Source organism: Chaetodon trifascialis, chromosome 13 (assembly GCF_039877785.1).
Source record: "Chaetodon trifascialis isolate fChaTrf1 chromosome 13, fChaTrf1.hap1, whole genome shotgun sequence".
NCBI classification, from domain to species: domain Eukaryota; kingdom Metazoa; phylum Chordata; class Actinopteri; order Chaetodontiformes; family Chaetodontidae; genus Chaetodon; species Chaetodon trifascialis.
In genome coordinates this window covers 12456317-12480364 of record NC_092068.1, presented here as the reverse complement: position 1 = coordinate 12480364, position 24048 = coordinate 12456317, and the positions used below count along the sequence as shown (strand labels likewise).

The 24048-nt window shown below is 44.1% G+C and overlaps 1 protein-coding gene across 3 annotated transcripts; it reads left to right on the top strand.

Annotated features, from left to right (window-relative positions):
* Positions 1-1617: 1617 nt before the first annotated feature.
* Positions 1618-22410, top strand: map3k4 (mitogen-activated protein kinase kinase kinase 4). 3 transcript variants are annotated; one of them, XM_070977775.1, is made up of 27 exons: positions 1618-1819; positions 7411-7601; positions 7726-9140; positions 10815-11075; positions 11295-11447; positions 11571-11728; positions 11952-12068; positions 12172-12271; positions 12424-12507; positions 12606-12869; positions 12953-13102; positions 13450-13611; positions 13829-13962; positions 14921-14999; positions 15104-15182; positions 15644-15737; positions 16126-16248; positions 17683-17783; positions 17880-17960; positions 18068-18259; positions 18350-18420; positions 18516-18632; positions 18720-18879; positions 19010-19132; positions 20722-20828; positions 21210-21389; positions 21512-22410. In XM_070977775.1, exons 1-27 carry the CDS (start codon positions 1788-1790, stop codon positions 21530-21532), a joined length of 4749 nt encoding a protein of 1582 aa, XP_070833876.1. In that variant the 5' UTR covers positions 1618-1787; the 3' UTR covers positions 21533-22410. The 3 variants fall into 3 exon arrangements, with proteins under 3 accessions (XP_070833876.1, XP_070833878.1, XP_070833877.1); XM_070977776.1 differs by lacking the exon at positions 1618-1819 and adding an exon at positions 1970-2102; XM_070977777.1 differs by lacking the exon at positions 16126-16248.
* The last annotated feature ends 1638 nt before the right edge of the window (positions 22411-24048 follow it).

Genomic DNA, 24048 nt, shown 5'->3' with positions numbered 1-24048 from the left:
TGTGTGTGGATCATCTCAGAATTGCATTTTGTGATCATTTCTGGTGCGACATTTAAAATCGATTCAGATCAATGACCAAGACCAAAGTGGATTAAGATCATTGTTCTGACCTTATTGTACTTCGTGGTTTCAGAGAATGTAACCATATTTCTCTACTGTTCTGCTAGCTCATTAATAAAGGCTTGACCCCTCGATTTCCCCGTTGTTTTGTGTAACATTGCCTAAATTTGTCACATAACTACTACTACTACTACTACTTTGCACTTTCATATTCTTGAATCACACACTCTTTAGTGAGTGCTGTGGGTAGACTACTACTACTATATAGACTTCTACTAAAGACTACAATAAACCTTTGAATATAGTGCTATATTAATTTGAGTAGTTCAGTCAGACACATGTTAAGAGCTCCCATTAATTCAAGATGAGTCTGACAATTAATCAGAAACTGCTATAGATGTTTCAAGGATGGATGAGTGCAATATGGCAATTGACATACATCATAATTCCTTCACTTTTTTCACATTTTTGTGAACTTGCACATGATTTTATGTACATGTCAGTGTAATCACATAAAATGTATGTACTGCTCAGAAAAGCTAACACTGGGGCAACTGCCCCAAGACCACCAGGGGCCCCCAGAGCCCCACAATATCAACTGACATGTTAACAGCCATGTGGCGTGCCTGTTTTACTACCTACTCTCAAGGCCACGTCTTGAAGAGTTACCCTGTGGCAAGATCAGTGTCAAGACCGTCATTTCAGCTGACACTGTGCACTTTCCTAAATTAAATTGTGTTTAGTCAGATTACTACATAGCAAGTACTGGTTAGTGTAATGTTACAGCATAGGAATACTGCATTCAATTCACAGAAGGATAAAAATGGGGGGGATTCATAAGGGACCAGCAGTTTATTTTTTGCCATGCCCCCTCTAACAGCTTAATTTGGCAATGGGCTACTTTTTGCATTCACTCTAAAGAAAATCCTCATTCATCATACAATAGACAGTGTTGCTGGGCCCCTGACATCATGGTGTCCTGTCCTGGCTCTGCTGAACCTCTAACTGGCTGGAGTGCCGACTATGTACAGCCCCATCACTCCTCTAATGCATATTATAGGTCCAGTGCATGTGCATGCACGCGCGTGCGTGTGTAATGCGTGTGTAATGTGACCATTTGTGTAAAAACTGAATTTCATCGAGCAAGATTAATAAAGTGCTAAATCTAATTTAATGTCTCATTGGGCCCCCAGCAGTGTCGTGGTGTTTGCGCTATAGTACTCTCTGATGGTGAAGGGCCGTCTGCAATTAGTCCCCTTGTTCTCCCACTGACAATTACAAACTAGGTTGTTATGAATAATTAACTGAAATTATCCCAGAGCAGTCCTTTGTAGCAGATTGGATTTTCCACTGTACTATAGAAAAAATGATTTAAAGTATGACAATTCGTCATATCGGTCAAGAGGCGACCATATGATAACTGATTCACTGTGACTGTACTGTCAGGATAAAAACAAGCACTGAGAATTTGCACAGTAATGGCCGGAGATGACCTATCCGGGTTGCCGTAGTAATGCAAGACTGTGGCACTCCTCCTCAATGAACGTTGGAAAGATGGCGACGGCATACGCACAAGCGAGAGTCAACTGTGCCGGCGGATAGAAAGTGCTCTAAAGAGGCACAAATCCGTCTCTTTTGCAAAGATTTAAAGGTGCAAAGTCTGTCTGATATCGCTTAGACATGGTTTAGTCCATGCACGGCTAGGATCAAGAAGCCACTGCTTTGCTATGGAGCCTCCGGATCGTAACAAGCCCAGCAGGTATGTGAATTTGTTGAACAGACGCTACACCATCAGGACCTCGCACTTGCCAAATAGGGAGCTGAACGTGACACTGCAGTCGGCTCTATGGGAGCGCTCGCGCATCCCTTAGAAATCGACTTCCTGTCAAATAGTGGTCCGCGTGCAGTTACTGCATTTGCAACACTGGAGTTGCAAACTTTTTGGAGCAACATTTTCAGGCGCAGTTCGCTGCAGATATTAGCCTCTCACCTGATTCTCGGTTGCTAGAGAGAGAGAAGCAAAATGCTCGTCAAATGATAAGGTAACATTACGAACAATTATCCACCGCTGGTAACAGTGCGGCATGTCAGGGAGCGAGCTAGCTAACATCTACTGTTAGCTGTCGCTTGTCACTTTATTGTTCACCCGCAAGTTCACTCACGGACACTGACCGAGCTGAAGCCCGATACGTTTGGCAATGTGGGCTCCTAAGGTGGACATGAAAGTGTGTTAGTTATTATTTGGTAGTGCCAGACGGTGCATTTCATCACAACACCGAAGCACAAACTTCGCTGGCTTTAGCTAGCATGTTGCTCCACTGTTATTGTTAATCCTCCAGCTAGACTTGGCGCTCGTGTTGTTGTTGTCTCGCTCTCCACTGCTGAATCATGATGTGGGCTCGTTGATTGTGAACGGTTTACCCCTTATGCATGTTTTTGGTTCGTTATTGTACCTCGTAAATTCCTTTAACTTAGTCGACAATCTGTTGCAAATGTACGTGGAGCAGCAAATGCTTCATCATGCTGTATGTGCTCGCAGTGCTCAGATGACAATGTTGATGTGCGATACATTTCTGCAGTCTCGCAGGGGAGTGCATACAAACAGACACCCATGAGATGTTTTTGTCATATGTGCGCATCTCCTAATCGAAATTCCGCAGTGTTTGCCCCTGACCGCCGGCAGACAAACCTCAGGAATCTGCTGTTATGTCTTCCCCTCTCCTCCCTTCTCCTCACAGGCAGCTGAGTGTCTGCAGAGCGAGTGACTTTGATGGCATTTATCACGTTGGATCAGCTCTGTCATCTGCAGTAATCCTGTTTTTGAGCAAGTGGCGTGTTTTTTTTTTTTTTTAATTTCAGTAATGATTGAGCACCAGTCGGTTGTTATTCTCTTGTGGCCACTCGGTGCGAAGTGGACACACAAACAGCTCGCATGATTGTGCAATGCTGGCCCTGGTAACTGTAATTGCTGTCCTGCATTGTTGCATAAAGAAAAACACTGAGGTGTTAATCATGATATTTCTGGAAATATGTCGGTGTCACAAGTTGACGTGATAACAAGAGAGTCATTTTCCTGTTTTTCCCCCTCGGTTTTATATCTATGTTGTGGTGTGTGCACAGAGTTTGGGGTGTAAATGCATTGGCAGTGTTTAACTAGTGAGCATCTACTGAGTAAGTCTAAGTTTGGCTCTGCTGGACAGTTTATTGGAGTAATGGGATTAGAACATATAAAGCCAGGACCATTGTAAACAATAAAGGTTACACGGCCGAAGCTGCGTTGTTTTGTGGAACACATTAGTTCAACCTTTGTTGTGTTCAGACTGCATTGCTCTGTGATTAAATTCAAACATCAGGCCAAAACAGCCTCATAACATGCAAAAATGAGTTGTCTTTAGTCTTTGTAACGGGCACATCTGTCTAACCAACTCCTTGAGTGTATATGCTGTAACACTAAATGCAAGGTTAGTTCACACTGGCAACTGCTCTGAGAAAGATGAGCTGTGTGCTTGCTTGGCAATTGGGGGTCGTCACTATCATTGCAAGCACAGAGGTCCTTTGTCAATAATGTCTCGTTCTCAAAGTCAGTGTGAAGACATTGTGGCTCACAAGCATTCCAGAGATTTCAGGATGTGGTGTACTGTGCGCAGTGGATGGCTGCCTGGAGCCCGGAGACACTCTTGGGTAGAACTCATTAATGCCTGCATTTGCCAGGAGCACAGGCTGCAGAATACAGATGGACCATCCTGTAGCATTTCCTATCTGCATCCTGTCTCTGCCCACACCTGCTTCAGAGAAATTAGTGCTGCTCTCACATTCTGTCACTCTCATCTGTCATTTCCTTTTAAACAATAGGATCTTTATAACTACTAAAACTATTGATGCAACTGATACTCTTCAAGAGTAAGATCATGTGAGATAATAAGTGGCAGAGAAGGAAAGGGAAGATAGCCAAGTTCTGCAGAATAAGGTGTTTGTCTGTTTGACATTTTTTGATGTGCACAATTGCAAGAAATTGAAACGCAGGTTGAAACTAACCAAGGTGTTACTTATGACTCTACAGTTTCAGGTTAAATTTTCAAGGAGGAGCAGACTCTTGCCTGCGCTGCATTTATGATGCAAGTAGAATAGGGTGAAAACGTGTCATTATGCCATTTACCTCATGCTGCAGCCCACAGTCTGCAGGTAGTGTCTGCATTTGGATACATTGAGATCATGTAACTTGTGAATGGTGTGTGTTTCCACTGGTACAGTAAGATCTTTTTGTAGACTAACGAGGTTCCCAGGTGTCGAGTGATTTATAAGGCAGTGCTTTAGAGATACACTGATTTTCTGATCTGTATGAATTAAAGTAGCTGTGTGCATGTATAGTATGCTGTGTTACAGAAGCAAACTCCTCTGTCGTGCATGCACAGTGTGCTTTGCACAGTGTGCTTTGCACAGTTGCATGTAGGAGAGCTTGGGAGGTCCACTCTTGGCAGTGTTGCACTGTTCCAGAGAAGGGTGGGGTCAAGTACGAAGTGTACATTGTTCCTGAATTCTGTCAGGCCATGGCACAAATACTGATCACTGCATCATCTCTGTCTGTTTATCAGGGATTGACAGGCCAGAGACTGTTGTATACATGAGCTACAATTCCACTGAGGTTTGGGTACATGTGCACAAATACGTTTTTTATTCTCATTGCCTCAGCAGTTAACCCTGGACTCAAAATAGTAGCCAGCAAATCAAAGGTAATCAAAAGCTAGGATTTAACCCACAGAACATCAGTTAGGCCAGCATGTGTGCTCTTACAAAACCATGGCCACCTTCTCCTCCTTTTCCTCTCTGTCTTATATTAAAAAAAAAAAAAAAAAATCCCCTTTAGTTTGGGCAGCTGTGAGCTATTCAGCTGTGGGCCTCACGGGCCACGTGTCACAACTATACAATAGAGTGCCCCTTCCTGGTACAATAGTGTGGATGGTTGGTGTCAAAGGTCAGGCCCCCCTGACTCTGGCAGCCCTTGGTATCACTGCTTTAGTCTACAGAAAAGAGTCTCGATTTTGTGCTGTTTATTATGCACTCAGTGTTTCTGCCTAAGGGCTCTAGCATTCCACTAGCCTTTATTGGAGCCCCAATGAGCCATCAGATGAGCCATTGAGACCAGCCAGACACCATCTGCAGTGATAATTCACTATCAGCAGCCAGGCAGGGACAGCTTGAAGACTATAGTGCAGCTATGGTTAACTGCAGGGCACACAGGCCAGTAACTTTTGCAGTGCAGCCTGTGCATAGATTTAGAGGAAAAAGCAAAGAATTCAGATGAGGAATTTGCGCAGTCTTTACTGCAGCAGCACAATCTGTGCTTGAAGTAGCTCATGGCAACCAAACAAACAACCGGCAGTGATGGCGTCATCGGTTCCGCTGTCATTCCTGAATGATTTAGTCATGCTGTTCTGCATAGAGGATTGTCTTTTTAAAACTTGGTCTCACATGTATGTACTATTTCTGTCCTCAGACACCACACACCCTTGCACGTTTTGGAATGTTTACAAATGTCCACACAGTCCGATCTTACTGATGGACGCAGTGGGAATGTTTACTGGGAATTCACCTGCTTTCTTTATGCATTTTCCTCATACCTGTTTTGATGTATGCCTCGCAAAAGCACAGCGATTTGCACGCTGTTACTGTGCTAAATGCCTTATTGTAACACACAACATTGCTTACTGTGCCTTCTTGTGCCTGCATACTGAAAAGATCACTGTCGTGTCCTGCTCCTGCAGAACAAGCCCCTTCACAATTTCCCATACAATACGCTCATAAAGGCACCAGTGTTCTTTCACGCCAGAGTTATTCTGTAATTTCAAGACTACCGTGGTTAAGATGGTTGTGCTGCTGATGGTTTTCCAGCAGAATTTTCCATCCCTGAAGTCTTGATTGCATCTGGAATCTTATAAAGTTGCAGGATTTGCAGCAGGTGTCTGTCTGCTTTGCACACAGTTTCACAGCTGCTCCCGGGGGACTGTGTGTGTGTGTGTGTGTGTGTGTGTGTGTGCGTGTGTGTGTGTGTGCGTGTGTGCGTGTGTGCGTGTGCGTGCGTGCGTGTGCGTGCGTGCGTGTGTGTGTGTGTGTGTGTGTGTGTGTGTGTGTGTGTGTGTGTGTGTGTGTGTGTGTAGAGATTCTGCAGTACGGCAGATGGACAATAGAAGTCTGGACTCTCTCTCTGCGGCTCCTTGAAAAGCTTAAGCAAGTGATTTCCCGATTACTCCCCTTAACACTCTCACACACGCACACACCCCCAGTGAATGTGTGCCCTTTTCAACTCTGTCTGCACACACGCTAAGAGGCGCGTGTTGGGGAATGCCTCTCAGTCAGATGATCGATGGAGGGACACATGGCGACCAGCATATAGAACGCCCGTTTCATGCCCCTCCTCTTCTTTTTCTTTTGTTTTTGTTGGCAGGGTCAGACCTTCCAACCTTTATCTCTAATCCTATTAAAAAACCCTCAGAAAAGCATTAGGGACTAAAGCTCTGACATTGTAAGCTGGAGAGGCGTGCTGCCTGCACTCTCCACACGCCCCCCCCCCCCCCCCCCAGAGGGAAGTGTTTCAAGTGATTATAGTGTTTCCTTTCTGCAGAACTTGATGCAGCATACTCTGTTATGTTCTTCTGTTATCTGAAATATCGCACTCAATGTTTTAAGCAACCGTGACTTTCACGTCTTTATTGCTGCTCAATATTTACTGTAATCACATGAAAGTAACTTGCTGTTTCGCATTGGCACTGCGTTTGCATACTGTTTAAGAACCTCTACACACTTTGGCTGAGTGAGTCTCAGTGTTCCAAGAAATCTTTACTTGTGCAGTACGGTTGATGACTTAGCAGACACATTTAATGAGGGTTACTATTTCTCCATCTCTGGTTGAGCCATGTTTACCTAGACCAAGAGAGGGTGCCAGTAGAGAACCCACAGCTTATTATCCTGCGTCTGGAGGGCTGTGGTCATGCACAGAGCATTGCTGCTGCACATTTGGGAGGCAGCCAGTCAGGCTCCAGAGGACAGACAACTCGTCAGTCTGCTGTAGGTAGCAGCAGACATTCAGTCTAGTTGCAGTTTAGCAACCTGTTTGCCGTGGCATTAGAGGAGATTTGCTGCACACCCTGTTATGGGTACAAACAATCCAGCACTGTTTGACCTTGCATACACATTTCTTTGGTGTGCTCGTGATATGATTGAAATTGGTTTCATAACATCAAAGCATTGGCTTGCTGTTAACATCATTTCCAGGTAACAGTGCTCATTGTAAAGATTGCAGATGTTGATGGTTTTTTTGTCGGCTTTTTCCACAATGTCGTTAAATGTCGACAGGCAGGCCAAGCCAGTGGAAGATGCATCCCAACAGAACTCTGAGGTGGGCGAGTCCTGGGACTCTCCCAGCGAGGAAGAGGAAACTCTGTATGGCACATCACCTCCGTATACCCCCCGTCAGATGAAACGCATGTCTGGCAAACATCAAAGGAACAGCCAGGCGAAGAGTGCTGGTCGGTCTCCCAACAAGGGTGAGTTAATCAGTCTGTTTGACTGAAGCATATATGGAAATCATTTTTAAAACTTCCTTACCTTTTTTACATTCATTTCACTGACTGGGCAGTGTGTATTTTCTGTTTCTGTTTGTTTCAGCAGATCTTAGCCCATCTTCACTGAGAGAGAGTCCCAGGACAGCAGAGACCCCTGAGGAGCATAGCTACAAGCAGGGCAAGAAGCAGAGGGCCGCACTGCGCTCCACTGAGAGAGACCACAAGAAGACCTTTGAAGGCTCCTTCATGCTGGATCCACTCTCAAAGTCGAGTCCTTTCGGTGCCCTCAACATGGATCCCAGGAAGCATTACTTGAGCTTGGGCTGCAGCAGTTGTAAACTTCCTGTGTCTATGCCCCATATGGCCCGGACGCACCGGCAGACCTCTAGGACAGACTGCCCCGCCGACCGCCTCAAGTTCTTTGAAACTCTGCGGCTGCTGCTCAAGCTCACGTCTATGTCCTCCAAGAGGAAGGAGAAGGAGCAGAGAGGCCTGGAGAACATGGCCTTCATGGGTCACAACAATGAGGTCATTTGGTTGGAGCTGCAGGCTTGGCATGCACGACGCTCCACCAGTGACCAAGACCTTTTTCTTTTCACTGCCCGCCAGGCCATCCCTGACATCATCAATGAGGTGCTGCACTTTAAAGTCAACTATGCCAGCCTGAGAGGGGCTCAGTGTTCTCAAACAATCGAGGGGGACTATCAGAGCGTCCCAGATCTAGTCTGTGGAGAGGAGAGGGAGCCTGCTGTAGCAGAGACCAACCACTGTGGAGTAGATCCCTGGGGCTTTAGCGCCTTTCCCTCATCAGCAATGAATGCAGCAGAGCCTCTGGGCTCTGGCGCTGATTGCAGGGAGCACCTTCAGCGCCAGCGGCTGGCATTTGAGCAGGTCAAGCGTGTTATGGAGTTGCTGGAGTCAGTGGAAGCTTTGTACCCCTCTTTGCAGGCCCTGCAGAAGGACTATGAAAAGTATGCCGCACGAGACTTCCAGGGCAGGGTGCAGGCGCTCTGTCTGTGGCTGAATATCACACAGGACCTCAACCAGAAGCTGCGTGTTATGGCCACTGTGCTGGGCCTTCATGATCTGTCCCGAATCGGGTGGCCTGTTTTTGAGATCCCTTCACCTCGTTGCTCCCGTGGCAATGAAGAAGAAGATAACGAGGAAGATGAGGAGAACGACTCGACAGCTACTTTTACAGCTGAAAGCGATGGAGAGGACAGGGACGCTGAGGAGGTGGGATTGGGACACGTAGCAGAGGGCGAATTGTCTCCCTCTCTGACTCCTAAATTTGCCCGATTGTTGTCTGAAGATGAGTTTCTCCCAACTGCTTATTCAATAAGTGCAGAAGCGATTGCAGGAGGGGGAGTATTCTGCCCCACAGCCATCTACAGGCCGTTTGTGGATAAAGCTCTGAAACAGATGGGACTGCGTAAACTGATCCTCAGACTGCACAAACTGATGGACCGCTCTCTGCAGAGATCCAGAGCAGCACTGCTCCGCCACACTCCTGCACTGGAGGTAAGGCTATCATTTCTTTACCAGTACACTGAATGATGACCATGGTTAATCCTTGATAATCTAACATGAAACAGAATAAAAAATGATCTTAATGGCAATATTACAGCTGTCAGGAAATTATCATATATCTATACAAGTATACAGATAACTGTAACAAGTTTCATCCCTCTGAATTATGTGGCAGAATTACTGTGTTATATTAGATCACTTATAGATGAACAGTTAGCTCGATAGCAATAACAGGATCAAGTATGCATAAAAGTGCAGCCTGTTGAATAGTGCTGGAAAAATTGATGAACTATTTGATTAATCAACTTGACTCACAGAAATGTAAGTGACAACAATTTTGATAAGAAAGTAATCTGGAAATAGGACTGTAGGCCAGACCAAGGCCAGTTTAAACACATCACCTGTGGGACATTGTGATGGAAATCAGCACAGTTTTCCAACAGAAAGGTTTATTCTGTTGCATATTGGGGTTGATTAAAGCAGTGATGCAGCTTGAAGCATGCTGTGGTGCCTCAGTCAAACTAAATATAGTATTCTTTACTCAGCTTAAATGGGCATGCTGTGGAAGATGAGTAAAAGTGTATTTAAAGCTAAATTCATTTTGCAAATAGTCACTGAAATGTCAAACAAGAATTCAAGGAACCAGAGGGTTATTTATGATATACGGTAGTGATATGTGTGGTGAAACGTTGTAATGTTATGTGCTCTTAAGCTTGTGCTAATTTATATAAAAAACATTTTCTGTTAAGTACATGTCATCTTCCAGTTATAATGGTGCTTTCCATGGTGCAGTGTTTCAAAGCAGTCATGTCTGCAGTCTGGAATTGTAAGAAAAAAAAGGGGGCAAAAGCAGTCAAACAACTAATTATAATGTTTGTGGTGCAAATGTTAATCATTTAAGTAGGCACTTAAGGAAACAGCGTCTGGAACATGGAGTCTAAATCAAGCCTGTGAACAACAAAGGATGTTTTGACACATTGAGAAAGCTAATAAAAGAAAAAAGAGCAGTAAAGAGGAGAAGATTATTATGGATAAACAGCTTATCTTGTTGGAAATGGTGAGCTTTGATCATTTCATGGAGCATTTTAGGGAGTTTCAGACACTGCCCTCCTTCCGCAAATGAGAAAAAAAGGAATTTGAGCATTTCTTGAATTGCTGATTTGTTGAATGTAATGGAGACACAAGTTGTAGCTGTACACTGATAACAGGGGCCTGTCTTTGCACAGTTTTAGAGCTGGTTTTTGGTTGTGTGTGTGCTATGTAGCAGGGCTGACAGAACTGGCCAAAAATGAGTTTTGATTATTCCCTCACACAGGTTCGAATCATCTGAATATCTGTTTTTGCATATTATGTCCATGAGATGGCAAACTGAAATATATACTCAAATTTAGAATATTCGTTGACAGCTGCAAGGTGAAATCCAGCAGGGATGCAGCTTCACAGAATCTTTGCAGATGCCTGTCTGAGACTGGCAGCCTTGATGGATCAAGCAGTGAAAACACAGTTTGAATACAATTTATTAAACAGCAAAATAAAATGGAAAACAACTCTGATATTATTATGAAGTCTTTGACCATTAATATAACTGTATTATTCCACTGATTAGTCATGGTGCTCTGTAAGACTTGCTGCTTCAACTTCACTGAGCCCAACTTCCTCCTTCAGTTTGCAGACTTCCCAGACCCCATGCTGTACAGTGATTACCTGCCAGAGCTGTCGCGCCATGAGCCCTGCAGTGGTCCGGCACAGCCAGAGCTCGGGGCGGACCAGGTTTCCTGGGAGGATTTGCTGGACATGGACCTCCCATCCTTCCGGCCAGCGTTCCTCGTTCTGTGCAGAGTCCTTCTCAACGTCATTCACGAATGCCTTAAACTGCGACTTGAACAGAGGCCTGCTGGAGAGCCTTCACTGCTCAGCATCAAACAGGCAAGCAGCACTTGAAGCTCTCAATCTTAGTTGTTGCATGCTTTCTTCTCCCTTCTCCCATATACACAGTTGGTACAACCAATAGCCGATACATACAGGTGAAATGTTCGCTTTCCATATGGACACACTTGACTGACTTTGATAGGATAAGGTAATACATGGCAGGTATGTCTGACACAAGTTGTAATCTGTTTTTTACATTTTGTTTGTGCACTGCAGTTGGTGCGTGAGTGTAAGGAGGTTCTTAAAGGGGGTCTCCTGATGAAGCAGTATTATCAGTTCATGCTGCGAGGTGTGGTGACTGATGCTCAGGGCTTGCAGACAAATGCCAATATTGATGAGTTTGAAGAGGACCTTCATAAGATGCTGGTGGTAAGACTCATAACATTTCTCCCTCCTCTACTTAAAGTTAGTTCTTAAGTGGAATTTCTGAATTATTGAAATGCAAGTTGTGCATAAAGATCCCATGGTTATCATCCGATGCTGTTTTTGTAGGTCTACTTTGACTACATGCACAGTTGGATCCAGATGTTGCAGCAGCTGCCTCAGGCCTCTCACAGCTTAAAGAACCTGCTAGAGGAGGAGTGGCACTTCACCAAAGTCATCACTCCTTACATCCGAGGAGGAGAGGCCCAGTCTGGGAAGCTTTTCTGGTCAGTCACTTGCCTGCAAACCAAACTTTCCTGTTTTTTTTTTTTGGTTCAGAGCGAGGGCTGTGGATTTTGTCCCCTATCACTTGCATTGAGATCGATTTGGGAACAGATCTTGATTAAGGCAAGCAGTGCCTTCAAAGCTAAAGAAATCTGAACCTATCTGTTAAGACAATTCATTTTATGACAGTTGACTTGAAACTGAAGACTTTTCTGCTCTTTGCAGTGATATTGCTGGAATGCTGCTCAAATCCACTGGAGAGTTCCTTGATGCTGGCCTGCAGAAGAGTGGTAATGAATTCTGGGAAAGTGCAGATGATAGCACCGCCTCAGATGAGATCAGGTAAGGAGATAACATGAATATTATATTTCTATCTCAATCACTGTTCATATTTTTTTGTATCCCAGTAGAGGTGTTTTAACTTTTAACCTTCTGATTCTTGGAGGCGGTCGGTCATCGAGACCAGTCGCTCGCTTAAAGAGCTGTTCCACGAGGCCAGGGAGCGAGCGTCCAAGGCTCTGGGCTTTGCCAAGATGCTTCGCAAGGTGAGAGACAGCAGTAAAGACGTCACTCTCTTGAAACAGAAAGCCACAACAGTACTGACTTTGCAGTCTGTCTGTGACCCTATTTTCTCTGCTCACCAAAGAACTGGGACTTTATGTTCTGACACACACTTTGTTTGCTTCCCCCTCTGCAGGACTTAGAAGTTGCTGCAGATTTCAGTATCGCTACTGGGGTGACTTGTCTCCTGGAGGCACTGAAGAAGAGAAACTATGTCAAGGTGCATCTGCTTTTCTGTTAATTCTTGCATGTTTCTGATCTTTCTTTTCTGTCCTCAAGTCATTTATGTACCCGTTAACCTCCTCCTTTCATATCCAGGTTCAGATTCCAGGCCTCGAGGAGCTGCAAGTTTTCGTCCCCTTTGGCTTGAAGGATCAGCGGCCTCTCATCCTGCAGCTTCTCAATGCTGCCGCTGGCAAAGACTGCTCCAAAGAGCCTGATGAAATTGCTGAGGATGAGGCCTACCTGCTCATGAGTAAACACGGAGCTGGAGACTCTGACTCTGGATGGGCTCAGTGGGAAGGAAAGCAGCTCAAACTGGTCCCCCAGATGGAAACTGTTGACACTTTAAGGGCCATGAAGGTATGTGACGTGTGTGTACGTGCACACATGCGCAGGCGTGTGTGTCCATTCAGTGTTTACAAGCTTGTCTAATGTGCTTTCAGGTGGAGAACATGCTCTTGATCGTGATGCAGTCCGCTCACCTGGTGGCCCAGCGAAAGGCCTTTCAGCAGTCCATGGAGGATGTGCTCACTCTTAGCCGGGAGCAAACATCTAGTCAGCCTCTCATCGCCAGTGCTCTGGAGGAGCTGAAGGTTCTTACATAACCACTGCTGATGTTTTCTAATCTGTTACAACACATGTTTATTTTGCGTTGTTCTAAAGACAGGTACATGTTGCTGTCCCACTTTCAGATCTGTTTTCCACTTCAACTGAAATCAGTTACCCTGAGTTTCTGCTCTGTTAACATTACCTAAAAAAAGACACTGTGCTTCTGTCAGGCCAGATTTTAGAAGTGATTCTCAAAGTCAGTCAGTCAATGAACATCCATATCTGTTACATTCAGAGCCACAATACCACGTGTTGTTTCTCACATGAATGCTAAATATAAAGATGAAAATAAAACTCCTCTTTCTACTTCCTTCTCTCTCGCCTACCACAGGATGAGGCACTACAGCTATGCATTAAGATCGGCACTGCCATTGACCGAGTGGAGTACATGTTCACCACAGAGTTTGAGGCGGAGGTGGAGGAGTCCGAGTCAGCCACCCTGCATCAGTACTACAGGGAGGCAATGATACAGGGCTACAACTTTGCCTTTGAGGTAACTGTAACACGGTTTATATTCTTCAAGAAACACATGATTTAGATGCTACACATCTAATCTGTCCCTTCTTCAGAGCTTGTGATATAACATTGCATGTGTTTAGTGTGTAGTGTAGGGACCATAAAGCTGCATATGACCTGAGGACATCAGATGAGTTCAAGTTCAGGCCGTAATCCTAAATATACTCATGTTTGCCTGTTCTTGTTATTTACAGTACCACAAGGAGGTGGTGCGCCTGATGTCGGGGGAGTTCAGGCAGAGGATCGGTGAGCGCTACATAGCTTTTGCCCGCAAATGGATGACCTATGTCCTGACCAAATGTGAGAGTGGCAGGGGCACCAAGCCCAGGTAAGGCGGTGCTTTCTATCAGCTGAAAAATGGTATACATTTGAAGGTAATTCGCTTGCATCGTCTTGATTGGTGCAGGGTCTGCTAGCTAGTGTGGTGTTCCTGAGGGAGCATTTAAGGGTTTTAAGTATGCTGCTCAAGGATGCTCTAGCCCTCTGGTGGGGCATAAACCTCACTAACCAACAAGCCATCCTACTAATATAAGTAATCTTGGGTCAAAGAACTTACAATGTTCCCCGTCACTTTAAACAAACTGCAGACTTTAATGAACAAAACAAGCTTTTCATTGGTCTAAGTTCATATCAGTTGCTGGATTTTGTTTGTGTGATAAATTCCTCATGTGCCCTTCTGTTTGTCAGTTTTACTACTGTTATTAACTGCATAAGCAGATATATTTATCTCCTGTGTAAGAGCCTTGGTCTTGAAATACATTTATTTTAGCCCTCTTTGTGAAGAGCTTTCGCTATGAGCCATAACAAGCTACCATGGCAACATTGTACTCTGATAATAGAGTGAGGCCTTTAGGTTATTTCATGGAATATAACTGTAACAGTAGCATGACATTTTGAAGACATAACCAAGACCTTTTTCTATAAATATGACAAATATGCAAACAAAAATAGGCAAATTTAACAGAGAACATGAGTCAGTTATCATGCTGTTCTGACAGAGGAGAACACAAGGATGGAGGAAAGATGAGGATACTGTGATCTGGTCCATGGTTAATCACAACTATGTCAGGTGTTTTGCATGTCAACGTTAAAGTTCACCTGAACGTTGCCCCCAGTGGTCTCAGTCTTCCCTTCCATGCCTTCCCTCCTGTGTTGATTTTGTTGTCTTAAATAAATCTGCCCATTTTATTGTGTCAAATCACCAATGATAAAGAGGGAGAGAATGAAATGAGCAGCAGCACAAAGTTTTGCGACACACTGATTGACAGCTGTGTTTTCATCTGCAGGTGGGCGACTCAGGGTTTTGATTTTCTTCAGGCTATCGAACCTGCCTTTATTTCAGCATTGCCAGAGGATGATTTCCTGGTAAAATGGCCCTTTGTCTTCTCTTTATCCCAGTCTACAAATTGCACACAAATATGACATATTTACTGTCATTTCACTGTGATTTTTTGCATGTCTTTCTGCAGAATTTACAAGCTTTGATGAATGAATGTATCGGACATGTGATTGGAAAACCTCATAGCCCAGTCACCGGCCTGTACATTGGTAAGCTGCTCGGCTGTGATATGAACTGTGGATGACTTCCATGTCTGGAGCTCAGGATTTAACTAAATCAGTTCTCATAGAATAGCGGAGAAGCATGTATATGACCTGAAGCTGGCTGAGAATAGAAAAGAAAACAAGCAGGCCAACTGCAGAATGTCACAGCCTCACTCATGCCATTTAAACCAATAGAGAGGTAGTGTTTATAGAAAAACTAATGCTGCCACGTGTCTGTCTTGGATGTGGATGATGTAAAGCAACACAATACACTGTCTTTCATTCATGTAATAACCTGACCCCTGGATGTATGTGGTTGCACAAACAGGAGCACTTCACCCCTTTAGAGCAGACTTAATGTCATTTCTGTGTTGTTACTTCATTGTAGATTTCTTCCAAAACGACAAACAAGGCTTCCTTTTGTCGGTGGCTTGACTGAATCATGCTTTGGGTGTTTTTCTTTTCAGCTCCCAGGAACAGTCCTCGCCCTGTAAAGGTCCCTCGCTGCCATAGTGACCCACCAAACCCCAACCTATTCATCCCTAATGCTGAGGGATTCAGGTAGGCAATTACAGCTCAAGTTTTGACAATATGTGTGCTTAACGTGTTTGACTTGTAGTACTCTTTCCTGCATGGCTCATTTCCTTTCCTTTTTATGCCGACTGATGTTTTCGCTCTGTAGTTGTTCAGCTTGTGTGTGACGTGAGTTTCTTTCTGTGTGTGTGTGTGTGTGTGTGTGTGTGTGTGTGTGTGTGTATGCTGTGAGTATGTCAGTGGTCATTTTAGTATTTTTTTTTTTTTTGTTGATATCGTGTCTGAGAGAGTGAGCGTGTGCGTCCGTCCCTCAACCAGCCACCGAGTCACCCCCTTAAACACATCTGTTCACATCCCACGCAAGCCACCTCACCTCCCAAGGCAGAGCTCCTCAGTTTGTTTTTTCACCATACAGCTCTCGAAGTCTCCCCTGTGACCTCCGGAACCAGCTGTTCCCCAACGGCCCTCGCCCCGTCCCTCAGGGCCCGGGGGAGCACAGCCACACCAAAGCACCCAGCAGCAGCCCCAATGACGTCAGGTAGCCATGTCCCCAAGTCACCTGCTAGAAACTCTGTCCAGCCTCAGATACAAAAATGATAGCCATCAGGATAGCACTCTCACAGTGGGATATAGTTTATATTGTGCTTTTTTTTAGCTCATTGTTTTATTAATTTCATTGTTAGATTGCAGATTTCCTGCTTTTAGCCCTCAGATTGCATCTAAACAAACACTGTAAATATGGATATTTTGACAGATATTGGATTAACTAGCACATCTGCAAAGTCTCCTTTTTTTTTTTTTTTTTTAAATTAAGCATTTCCAGGCTCCGCTTGGGTGCATCACAGATTGAAATCTAGCATCCATCTTTGGTAGTTATAGAGAAGTTTTAGCTTGTGTTAGTGCATGTAGTTTAAAACATTGGACCGCAGGAATTTTTAATGCACGATGCTGTGTTGTTTACCACATGGCTGTTCAGACATGATCATTTTAAGCAATGTAGACTTCCTACAAATTACATTCTAGAAGATGCATCTAAATGATATGCATGGCATTGATGTAGGCTGCAAAAAAAGTTGTGTTGAATTTAAAAACAACAAACTTAAAATGGCAGTTTTTCCGTCCTTGAAAGTGTTAATGTAGCTATACAAGCCCTGCAAGCTGTCACCAAATCAGAAGAAATGGCCTTTCACAAATCTGGTCAATGGAGGAGACTGTGATGGTTGTGCATGGTGTGAAAATGAAAAAAAAAAAAACACACTCTACCTCATTGAAAGAGCGGCTATGATATCCTGCTTTTAGTGCTATTAATGTCAGTCTTGCTTTGATGCTGGTGACTCACCTCCATTAGATTTTTGGCTTACTTGTGTGTGCGCTTTTGAAGTCAGAACATGCACTCAAGAGATCTAACCTTCAGATGTGTTTGATTTGTATAATGACGCAGATGCATGCTAAACTGCTATAATGACTTTCAAAAGGCAAACTGGGAAACTTTCTTCTGCTTCAAAGGTCATTTGTCTTTTTTTCAGTTTTTCTATATGATCTTGAAACTGGCTGTTCAGAAGAGAAAAAATGTGGAATTTGATAGACTGCTTTGTTTGTGTAGTATTTATGTAACTTTAATTTAACCACAAGTCTGGGAACATTTTCATCTCAAAGACCATCTCTATCCCTTTGCACGTCAGTGGGTCTCATTGCTAAAAAGCTTCTAGGAAGGAGTGTCCTGTACTGTTTAATTTTCCACAGTTAATTAAACAGAATGGATGTACTTAGTGCGTGAAATTTTATCAAGGGCGTACTCAGTCGTTTTGAGAGCATGAAAATAAAGTGCAACCCTGGCAGAAGAGACTGCACGCTGTGTTGATCCTTAATTTGGCCATTAACGAGGACAAACCCCAGACTGAAACAAACTGTCTGAATCCGTAGTTTCACATTGAACCACAGTGTTTCATCTATTTCTTCCACGTCCTTGCAGGGGATCCAGTTTCCATGAGAATGACCGTCTGTCGTCAGTTGCAGCAGAGTTGCATTTCAAATCTCTGAGCCGCCACTCCAGCCCCACAGAGGACAGAGAAGGTGGGCACATTCCCTGATCTGCATGCTTTGGTCCTTACCGTGCAGATTAATCGTTCTGATTGACTGAATTTTCTCATGTGTTCTTCTTTTCTCCAGAACCCTCCTATCCTAAGGGAGACCCAAACAGTGCTGCACGTCGAAGCTGGGAGCTCCGCACCTTCATCAGCCAGTCCAAAGGTGAGAGTAATGACTGATGAGGCATTTTGGATTGACTAAAACATATAACTGGGAATGTTTTCTTTTTTGTTGTTGTTATAAATCCTCTTTCCTGTCTCTAATCTCAGACACAGCAGCAAGGCAAAGCCCCATGGAGGCCGTGCGTCGATCCATTCGCAAGTTCGAGGACAAGCGTTACGCTGTGATGAAGCAGCGCAACATCATCGGCCAAGTGTGTCACACACCCAAATCCTATGACAACGTCATGCACGTTGGGCTGAGGAAAGTGACCTTCAAGTGGCAGAGGGGCAATAAGATAGGTATGGCCGCCTGCTGACTGCTTTTCTTATGATGCGGGCTATTTAACGCACATACAGGCAGTGATGTTGTGTTTGTGTGTGTGAGAACAGGTGAAGGCCAGTATGGGAAGGTGTATACCTGCATCAATGTCGACACTGGAGAACTAATGGCCATGAAGGAGGTATGTACTCCAGCAAGATCACTTCAGTAGTTTTCAAAATAGTCACAAGGTCTGCAGGTAGCAGTAACACACTCTTTTGTTTGGTGTTCAACCAGATCCGATTCCAGCCGAACGATCACAAAACAATCAAGGAGACTGCAGATGAGCTGAAGATATTCGAAGGGATTAAGCACCCAAACCTGGTGCGATACTTTGGAGTCGAGCTCCATCGGGTAAGGGGCCCGTGTTAATATCAGTTCAGCCATCATGTGGTGCGTAATGAAGCAGTTTGGTATAAATGTCCATGCACCCACCTGTAGGAGGAGATGTACATCTTCATGGAGTACTGTGACGAGGGCACGCTGGAGGAGGTGTCCAGACTGGGGCTGCAGGAACACGTTATCAGGCTCTACAGCAAACAGATCACTACAGCCATCAATGTCCTCCATGAACACGGCATTGTCCATCGGGACATCAAGGGTCAGTGTCACATGCCCTTTCTCATATTTTGTCCTTTTCCTCATCAGAAGCGCAGGAAGCTCTGAATGAACTCAGCATCCGTTTACCCACTGTTAATTCTTTTTCCTTTTCTTTTCTTTTTTAATATCAGGAGCCAACATCTTTTTGACATCGTCAGGCCTGATTAAGCTGGGCGACTTTGGCTGTTCAGTCAAGTTGAGGAACAACACTCACACCATGCCAGGGGAGGTGAACAGCACTTTGGGAACAGCAGGTAAGAAATTCTTCATTGTGTGCAGTTTACATTCCACCACCAGGGGTCACTGTGGCTTGATATTTCATTGTCTTTCCCCTTGCACCAATATCTGTCCTCCAACGTGCTCTAAGTACAAAAGTATGTCATGTGGTCATTATGATGAATATGTGATGCAAATGTTTGATATTTTATGTGCACTTAATATGAATCTTCATGTTTCTGTAATTGCTGTATCAGAAACAACAACCTTCATTTTTTATGTATTTGTTTTTTACGCATTTTTATATCAAAAACATCACCCATTGATCATATACACAACATATTTCTTGAGCCTGCAGTGTGTTATATGTACTGTAAGTTTATAGTAGACGCAGACGTTCCTCCTGCTTGGTCCCTGCTTTGCTTACATTCTTTCATACAACAGAAGGCTGCCATCATATTCTTTTTCACTTTCATTATTTCTCTGTACTTTGTGACCATGACCTCCAAACAGCACAATCCTTTTTGCTGTGTCTGTGACTGGAAAGCTGAGATCAGAACAGAGAGAATATGGCAAAATCTGTGAGCTGCACAGACTGTGAGCAACTGGCTGAGAGAATTGCAGGTTAAAAAGAAGATTGAAACGCTGCATCAATGAGCAGCCTCTATACATGCTGTTGGACATGGACAGGCTTCTTTACATGGGATTACTTCAGCTGTGGAGCATCCTGGCACAGAATTGGCTGACACGCTGCCCTTGACGTGTCCTGACGCCACTGGATCAGCTGTTGAGGCTCCCAAATGAGCCTTCCGTAATGACGCTTTGTACTGCTGCAGCACTGGCGCCAGATCGAGAGCACCCACTCCAGCCCAAGGTTTGGTCTAACGTCGTCCACCGCAAAGGCAAATTCCAGCAAGAAATTAAATGAGAGGGCACCAGCGCTCACTCCACCACTTGGATCTGACATCGGCATGCATCAGTCGTGGCACAAGGTTATTGACAACTTCAGTATCTTTTGGAACTGTAAAGAACACTTTAGGCCTGGTGGGATACATCTAAACATCACTGGTTGGAGACTGCTCGGCGCCAACCTGTGTCATGCCCTTGGCGTGGTGTACTAAAACAAGAATACCCAGATAAGTACCAAGGTCAGCCTGCACAGGCAGAAAGTTTCATCCGACCCTCTGCTTCACATCACCCAAGGCATCCAGAGGATGTCTCCAACACCCATCACCCCCCTCTCCGCCTCCATCTCAAGTAGTTGCTTAAGGCTGCCACACTGAAGCTCAGTCAAATTGCTGAACTGTGAAACAACAGTAACCACAGACATCATCACTCAGGTGTCTTTCAGAACTGAGACGGACCTCATGCCGCTTCCTCAAACATCAGTGATCTTAGACGGCCGGTGTCAGGGTCAAACACATCATAGCAATCACAGACCATCTGGTACCTGTCTCAGTAATCTTAAATTTACGTATTTATTTACGTAAAGCTCTCACTTGGTGTCTGTTATTTCTTTCTTTTAAAGCACGTTGAGCTGCAAGTCCTGTATGAAAGGTGCTATACAAATCAAGTTTTTAATTTTTATTATTTTTATTATTTAACTGGCATTTTCTGTCTTTACCAGCATACATGGCACCTGAAGTAATCACCAGAGCAAAGGGTGAAGGTCATGGACGGGCAGCAGACATCTGGAGTTTGGGTTGTGTTCTCATTGAGATGGTGACTGGAAAAGTAAGGAGTGACAGAGAAGATCATAAATAGCATTTCACATAACATTAATGTTAAGTAAAGTTTCCGTTTGTGTTAAAACAAGCCGGTTTTAGATAAAACAGTTTGGCTGTTAGAGACGATTTGCCTCTTATTATAAAGTCTCTATATTTAAGTTGCTCTTTCCATCTGTTGAAATCAGTAGAGCTGGTAGCCCTTTTAGCTTCCAGAGTAATGAAACTGCAGTGGTTATTTTTTTTATTATTTTTGATTGCTATTTGAAAGTAACAACACCTAATGTTAGTTCAGCCTTTCTTACCCCTTCCGAAAATTACCAACACTCAAAACAGGAGTAAAAACCACATGGAAATGATGCTATGTTCTTACTTTTATCTCAACCTGCAGAGGCCCTGGCACGAGTATGAGCACAACTTCCAGATCATGTACAAAGTGGGAATGGGCCATAAACCGCCCATCCCGGAGAAGCTGAGCACGGAGGGGAAGGACTTCCTCGGTCACTGTCTGGAGAGCGAGCCTAAGCGCCGCTGGACAGCTAGCATGCTGCTAGACCACCCGTTTGTCAAGGTGAGACACCGCAGACTAAAACCCCATGTGATCACAAAACATCTCACGACGGAACATTTTAAAGTTTGGTGTCAGTTATCCAACAAGTTCTCATTGCAGCTGCTGTCTCTTGGCTGTTTCAGGTTTGTACGGATGAAGAGTGAATGGGACCTCTTCTGCAGCTTTTAAGTTTACAAGTTCAAGCACTACTGTACATGCTTTTGGCAAAAGAAAAAAGAACTGTGGACGCGGAGAAGAGAGACGTTATGGCTGAAGGCACATGGATTTAAACTGAGGAACTAATACAATATCATTTCAGAGGACAACTGGACCTATGGAGTATAGGGTTGTTGTGTCTTTATGTACCCGTGGACTCGGGGGAGGAGGGGCTGGGGTGGGATTGTACATACTGTAAGAATAGGATTGGCTTTAATTCTTGTATAAACAATATTGTAAAGTTAAAGTAACTATTGCCACATGTGTTGTTCTCACTGGTGAAGAGACCTCTGAAAAGGCATTGAGGAATACTTTTTTTTTTTTAAACAAGTGGGAGGGGGTGGGTGGGGGGGACAAAATCTATGGCACTTTTAAACTGTTTACCCAAGGGGCAGTTGAGGAGAGGAGGAGGAATCTTATTTCAGTCACCCTTTGAGGCTGAGAAAGTTGTGGTAAGCCTCGCTGAATGGATGGTTTAATGAAATGAACACCATCCAAATATTCAAATTAATTTATCACTTGTCATCTGGCAGTGCGGGCACCAGGAAGGATTTTTGTTCGTGTATTTTTCTTTGCCTTTGCTGAGGAGTAAATGTCAAGTTGGAGCAATGCTCAAGTCTGCCGGTCGCTGGTGAAGAGCTGTTCGTACGACTGGAGCGTCGCCAACTGAGAGGAGAAACGGGGCCTGCTCTCCCTCCCTGCTGCTGAACACGAAACATCCACACAACCAAACACACACACTGACACACACCACAACTTCTGGTCCTCTGCTGCTCTTACAGTGTTTGCTATGTACAAACAATATTAATAAACCAATCGTTTTTTTTAATGAGATGTGTATTTTCTTTCACTTTTCTTGACACGTTGTGCACCCAAAGCAAAAAATGCATCAATGCAGTGATTTCTATTGGAGGATCATGTAGAGCCAGTATTGTAAAAAGAGTTTGTCTGCATTTGCTGCTTCATGCTGACTGGTTAATATCGCCACAGAATCCAGCAGCAAAACATCAACCAGCACCCGCAGACTGAGGTATCACATGTGCAGCAGAGAGTAAGAACAGTACTTACTGCCACTGATGCAGCAACCCAGTCTGTTGTTGATCTTGCGGGCCAGCTGCTTACTGATCAGCCACAGAGGTAAAGTACAGAGCTGCAGCAGGTTGATAATGACCAGGAACACGCCGCTGATGATCAGGTGGCACAAGAACTGGGATTTCAGCAGCTTATTGTTGTGTTAAAGTTGCACAACTTCAAGCATTGGAACACAACGATCTACTATCGCACACCTCTCAGCTCAAGCCAAGTGTTGTCATAGGGTGTGACTTGCAGCTCTCAGCCTGCACTGACATAAAGATAAACTTTGAAGAAGTTGAAACTCCAGCAAAGCTGTAATATAAAGAACAACTTGGCTTGCAATGTGTGTGTACATAGCACTAAGTTTTACTCCACAGGATTGGTGCATTTTGGGTAGACCTCAATACAAGCTCAAGCAAACCCCTTAAATGCTACTAAGTCAGCTTCATACGTCTTATTTAAATGTTCATTGTGATGTGTTTTATGACACATGAGAGCACTTTGAGCTGCATTTATTGTATGAAAGGTACTATACAAATAAAGTTTATTATTATTATTATTGTGATTATTATTGTTATGACACCCTGATGCATGCCAAGAGGAGTTTGTCTGATCGTTAAATATTTCCTCAGTGTTACTTGAGTTTAGATCTCTTAAGACTTTTTTTCTCCCTTCCACATGCAACTTGGAAGCAGGTAAAGTTGTGCCATTAAAACTACTCTGTTTACTATTATAGCCCAACCAACAACACTGCTGTAAGTTATGTGAGAGCATTTCCTAAAAGTCAAGGTAATATCAATTTAGACACATGGCGTGACAACGGAAAACCACTTTACCTTGAAAAATGGAACTATAAAGCTGTTTAGGGCCATTAACATCACTCCTGCTCTTCTGCTGGTGACTCACTGCCATTTGATTACTGGTGAATTTGCGTGTGCTTTCTCAAAGGTGTTTGAACTGTAAAATGATTCTGATGCGTAGTGAAAGGTTAATGGGTTTAAACAGGCGCGGGCACATGATTCTTTACTCAGTTGTTATACTCTATTTTACCCTCTTTTTCTGCACTTTAAACACCGATCAGGCATACCATTATGACCACTGACCGGTGAACTGAATAACACTGATTATCTCTTCATCATGGCACCTGTTAGTGGGCGGGCTATATTAGGCAGCAAGTGAACATTTTGTCCTCAGAGTTGATGTGTTAGAAGCAGGAAAATGAGCAAGCATAAGGATTTGAGCAAGTAATTGTGATGGCTAGACGACCAGGTCAGAGCATCTCCAAAACTGCAGGTCTTGTGGGGTGTTCCCAGTCTGCAGTGGTCAGTATCTATTCAAAATTGTCCAAGGAAGTAACTGTGGTGAACCAGCGACTGGCTCATGGGCGGCC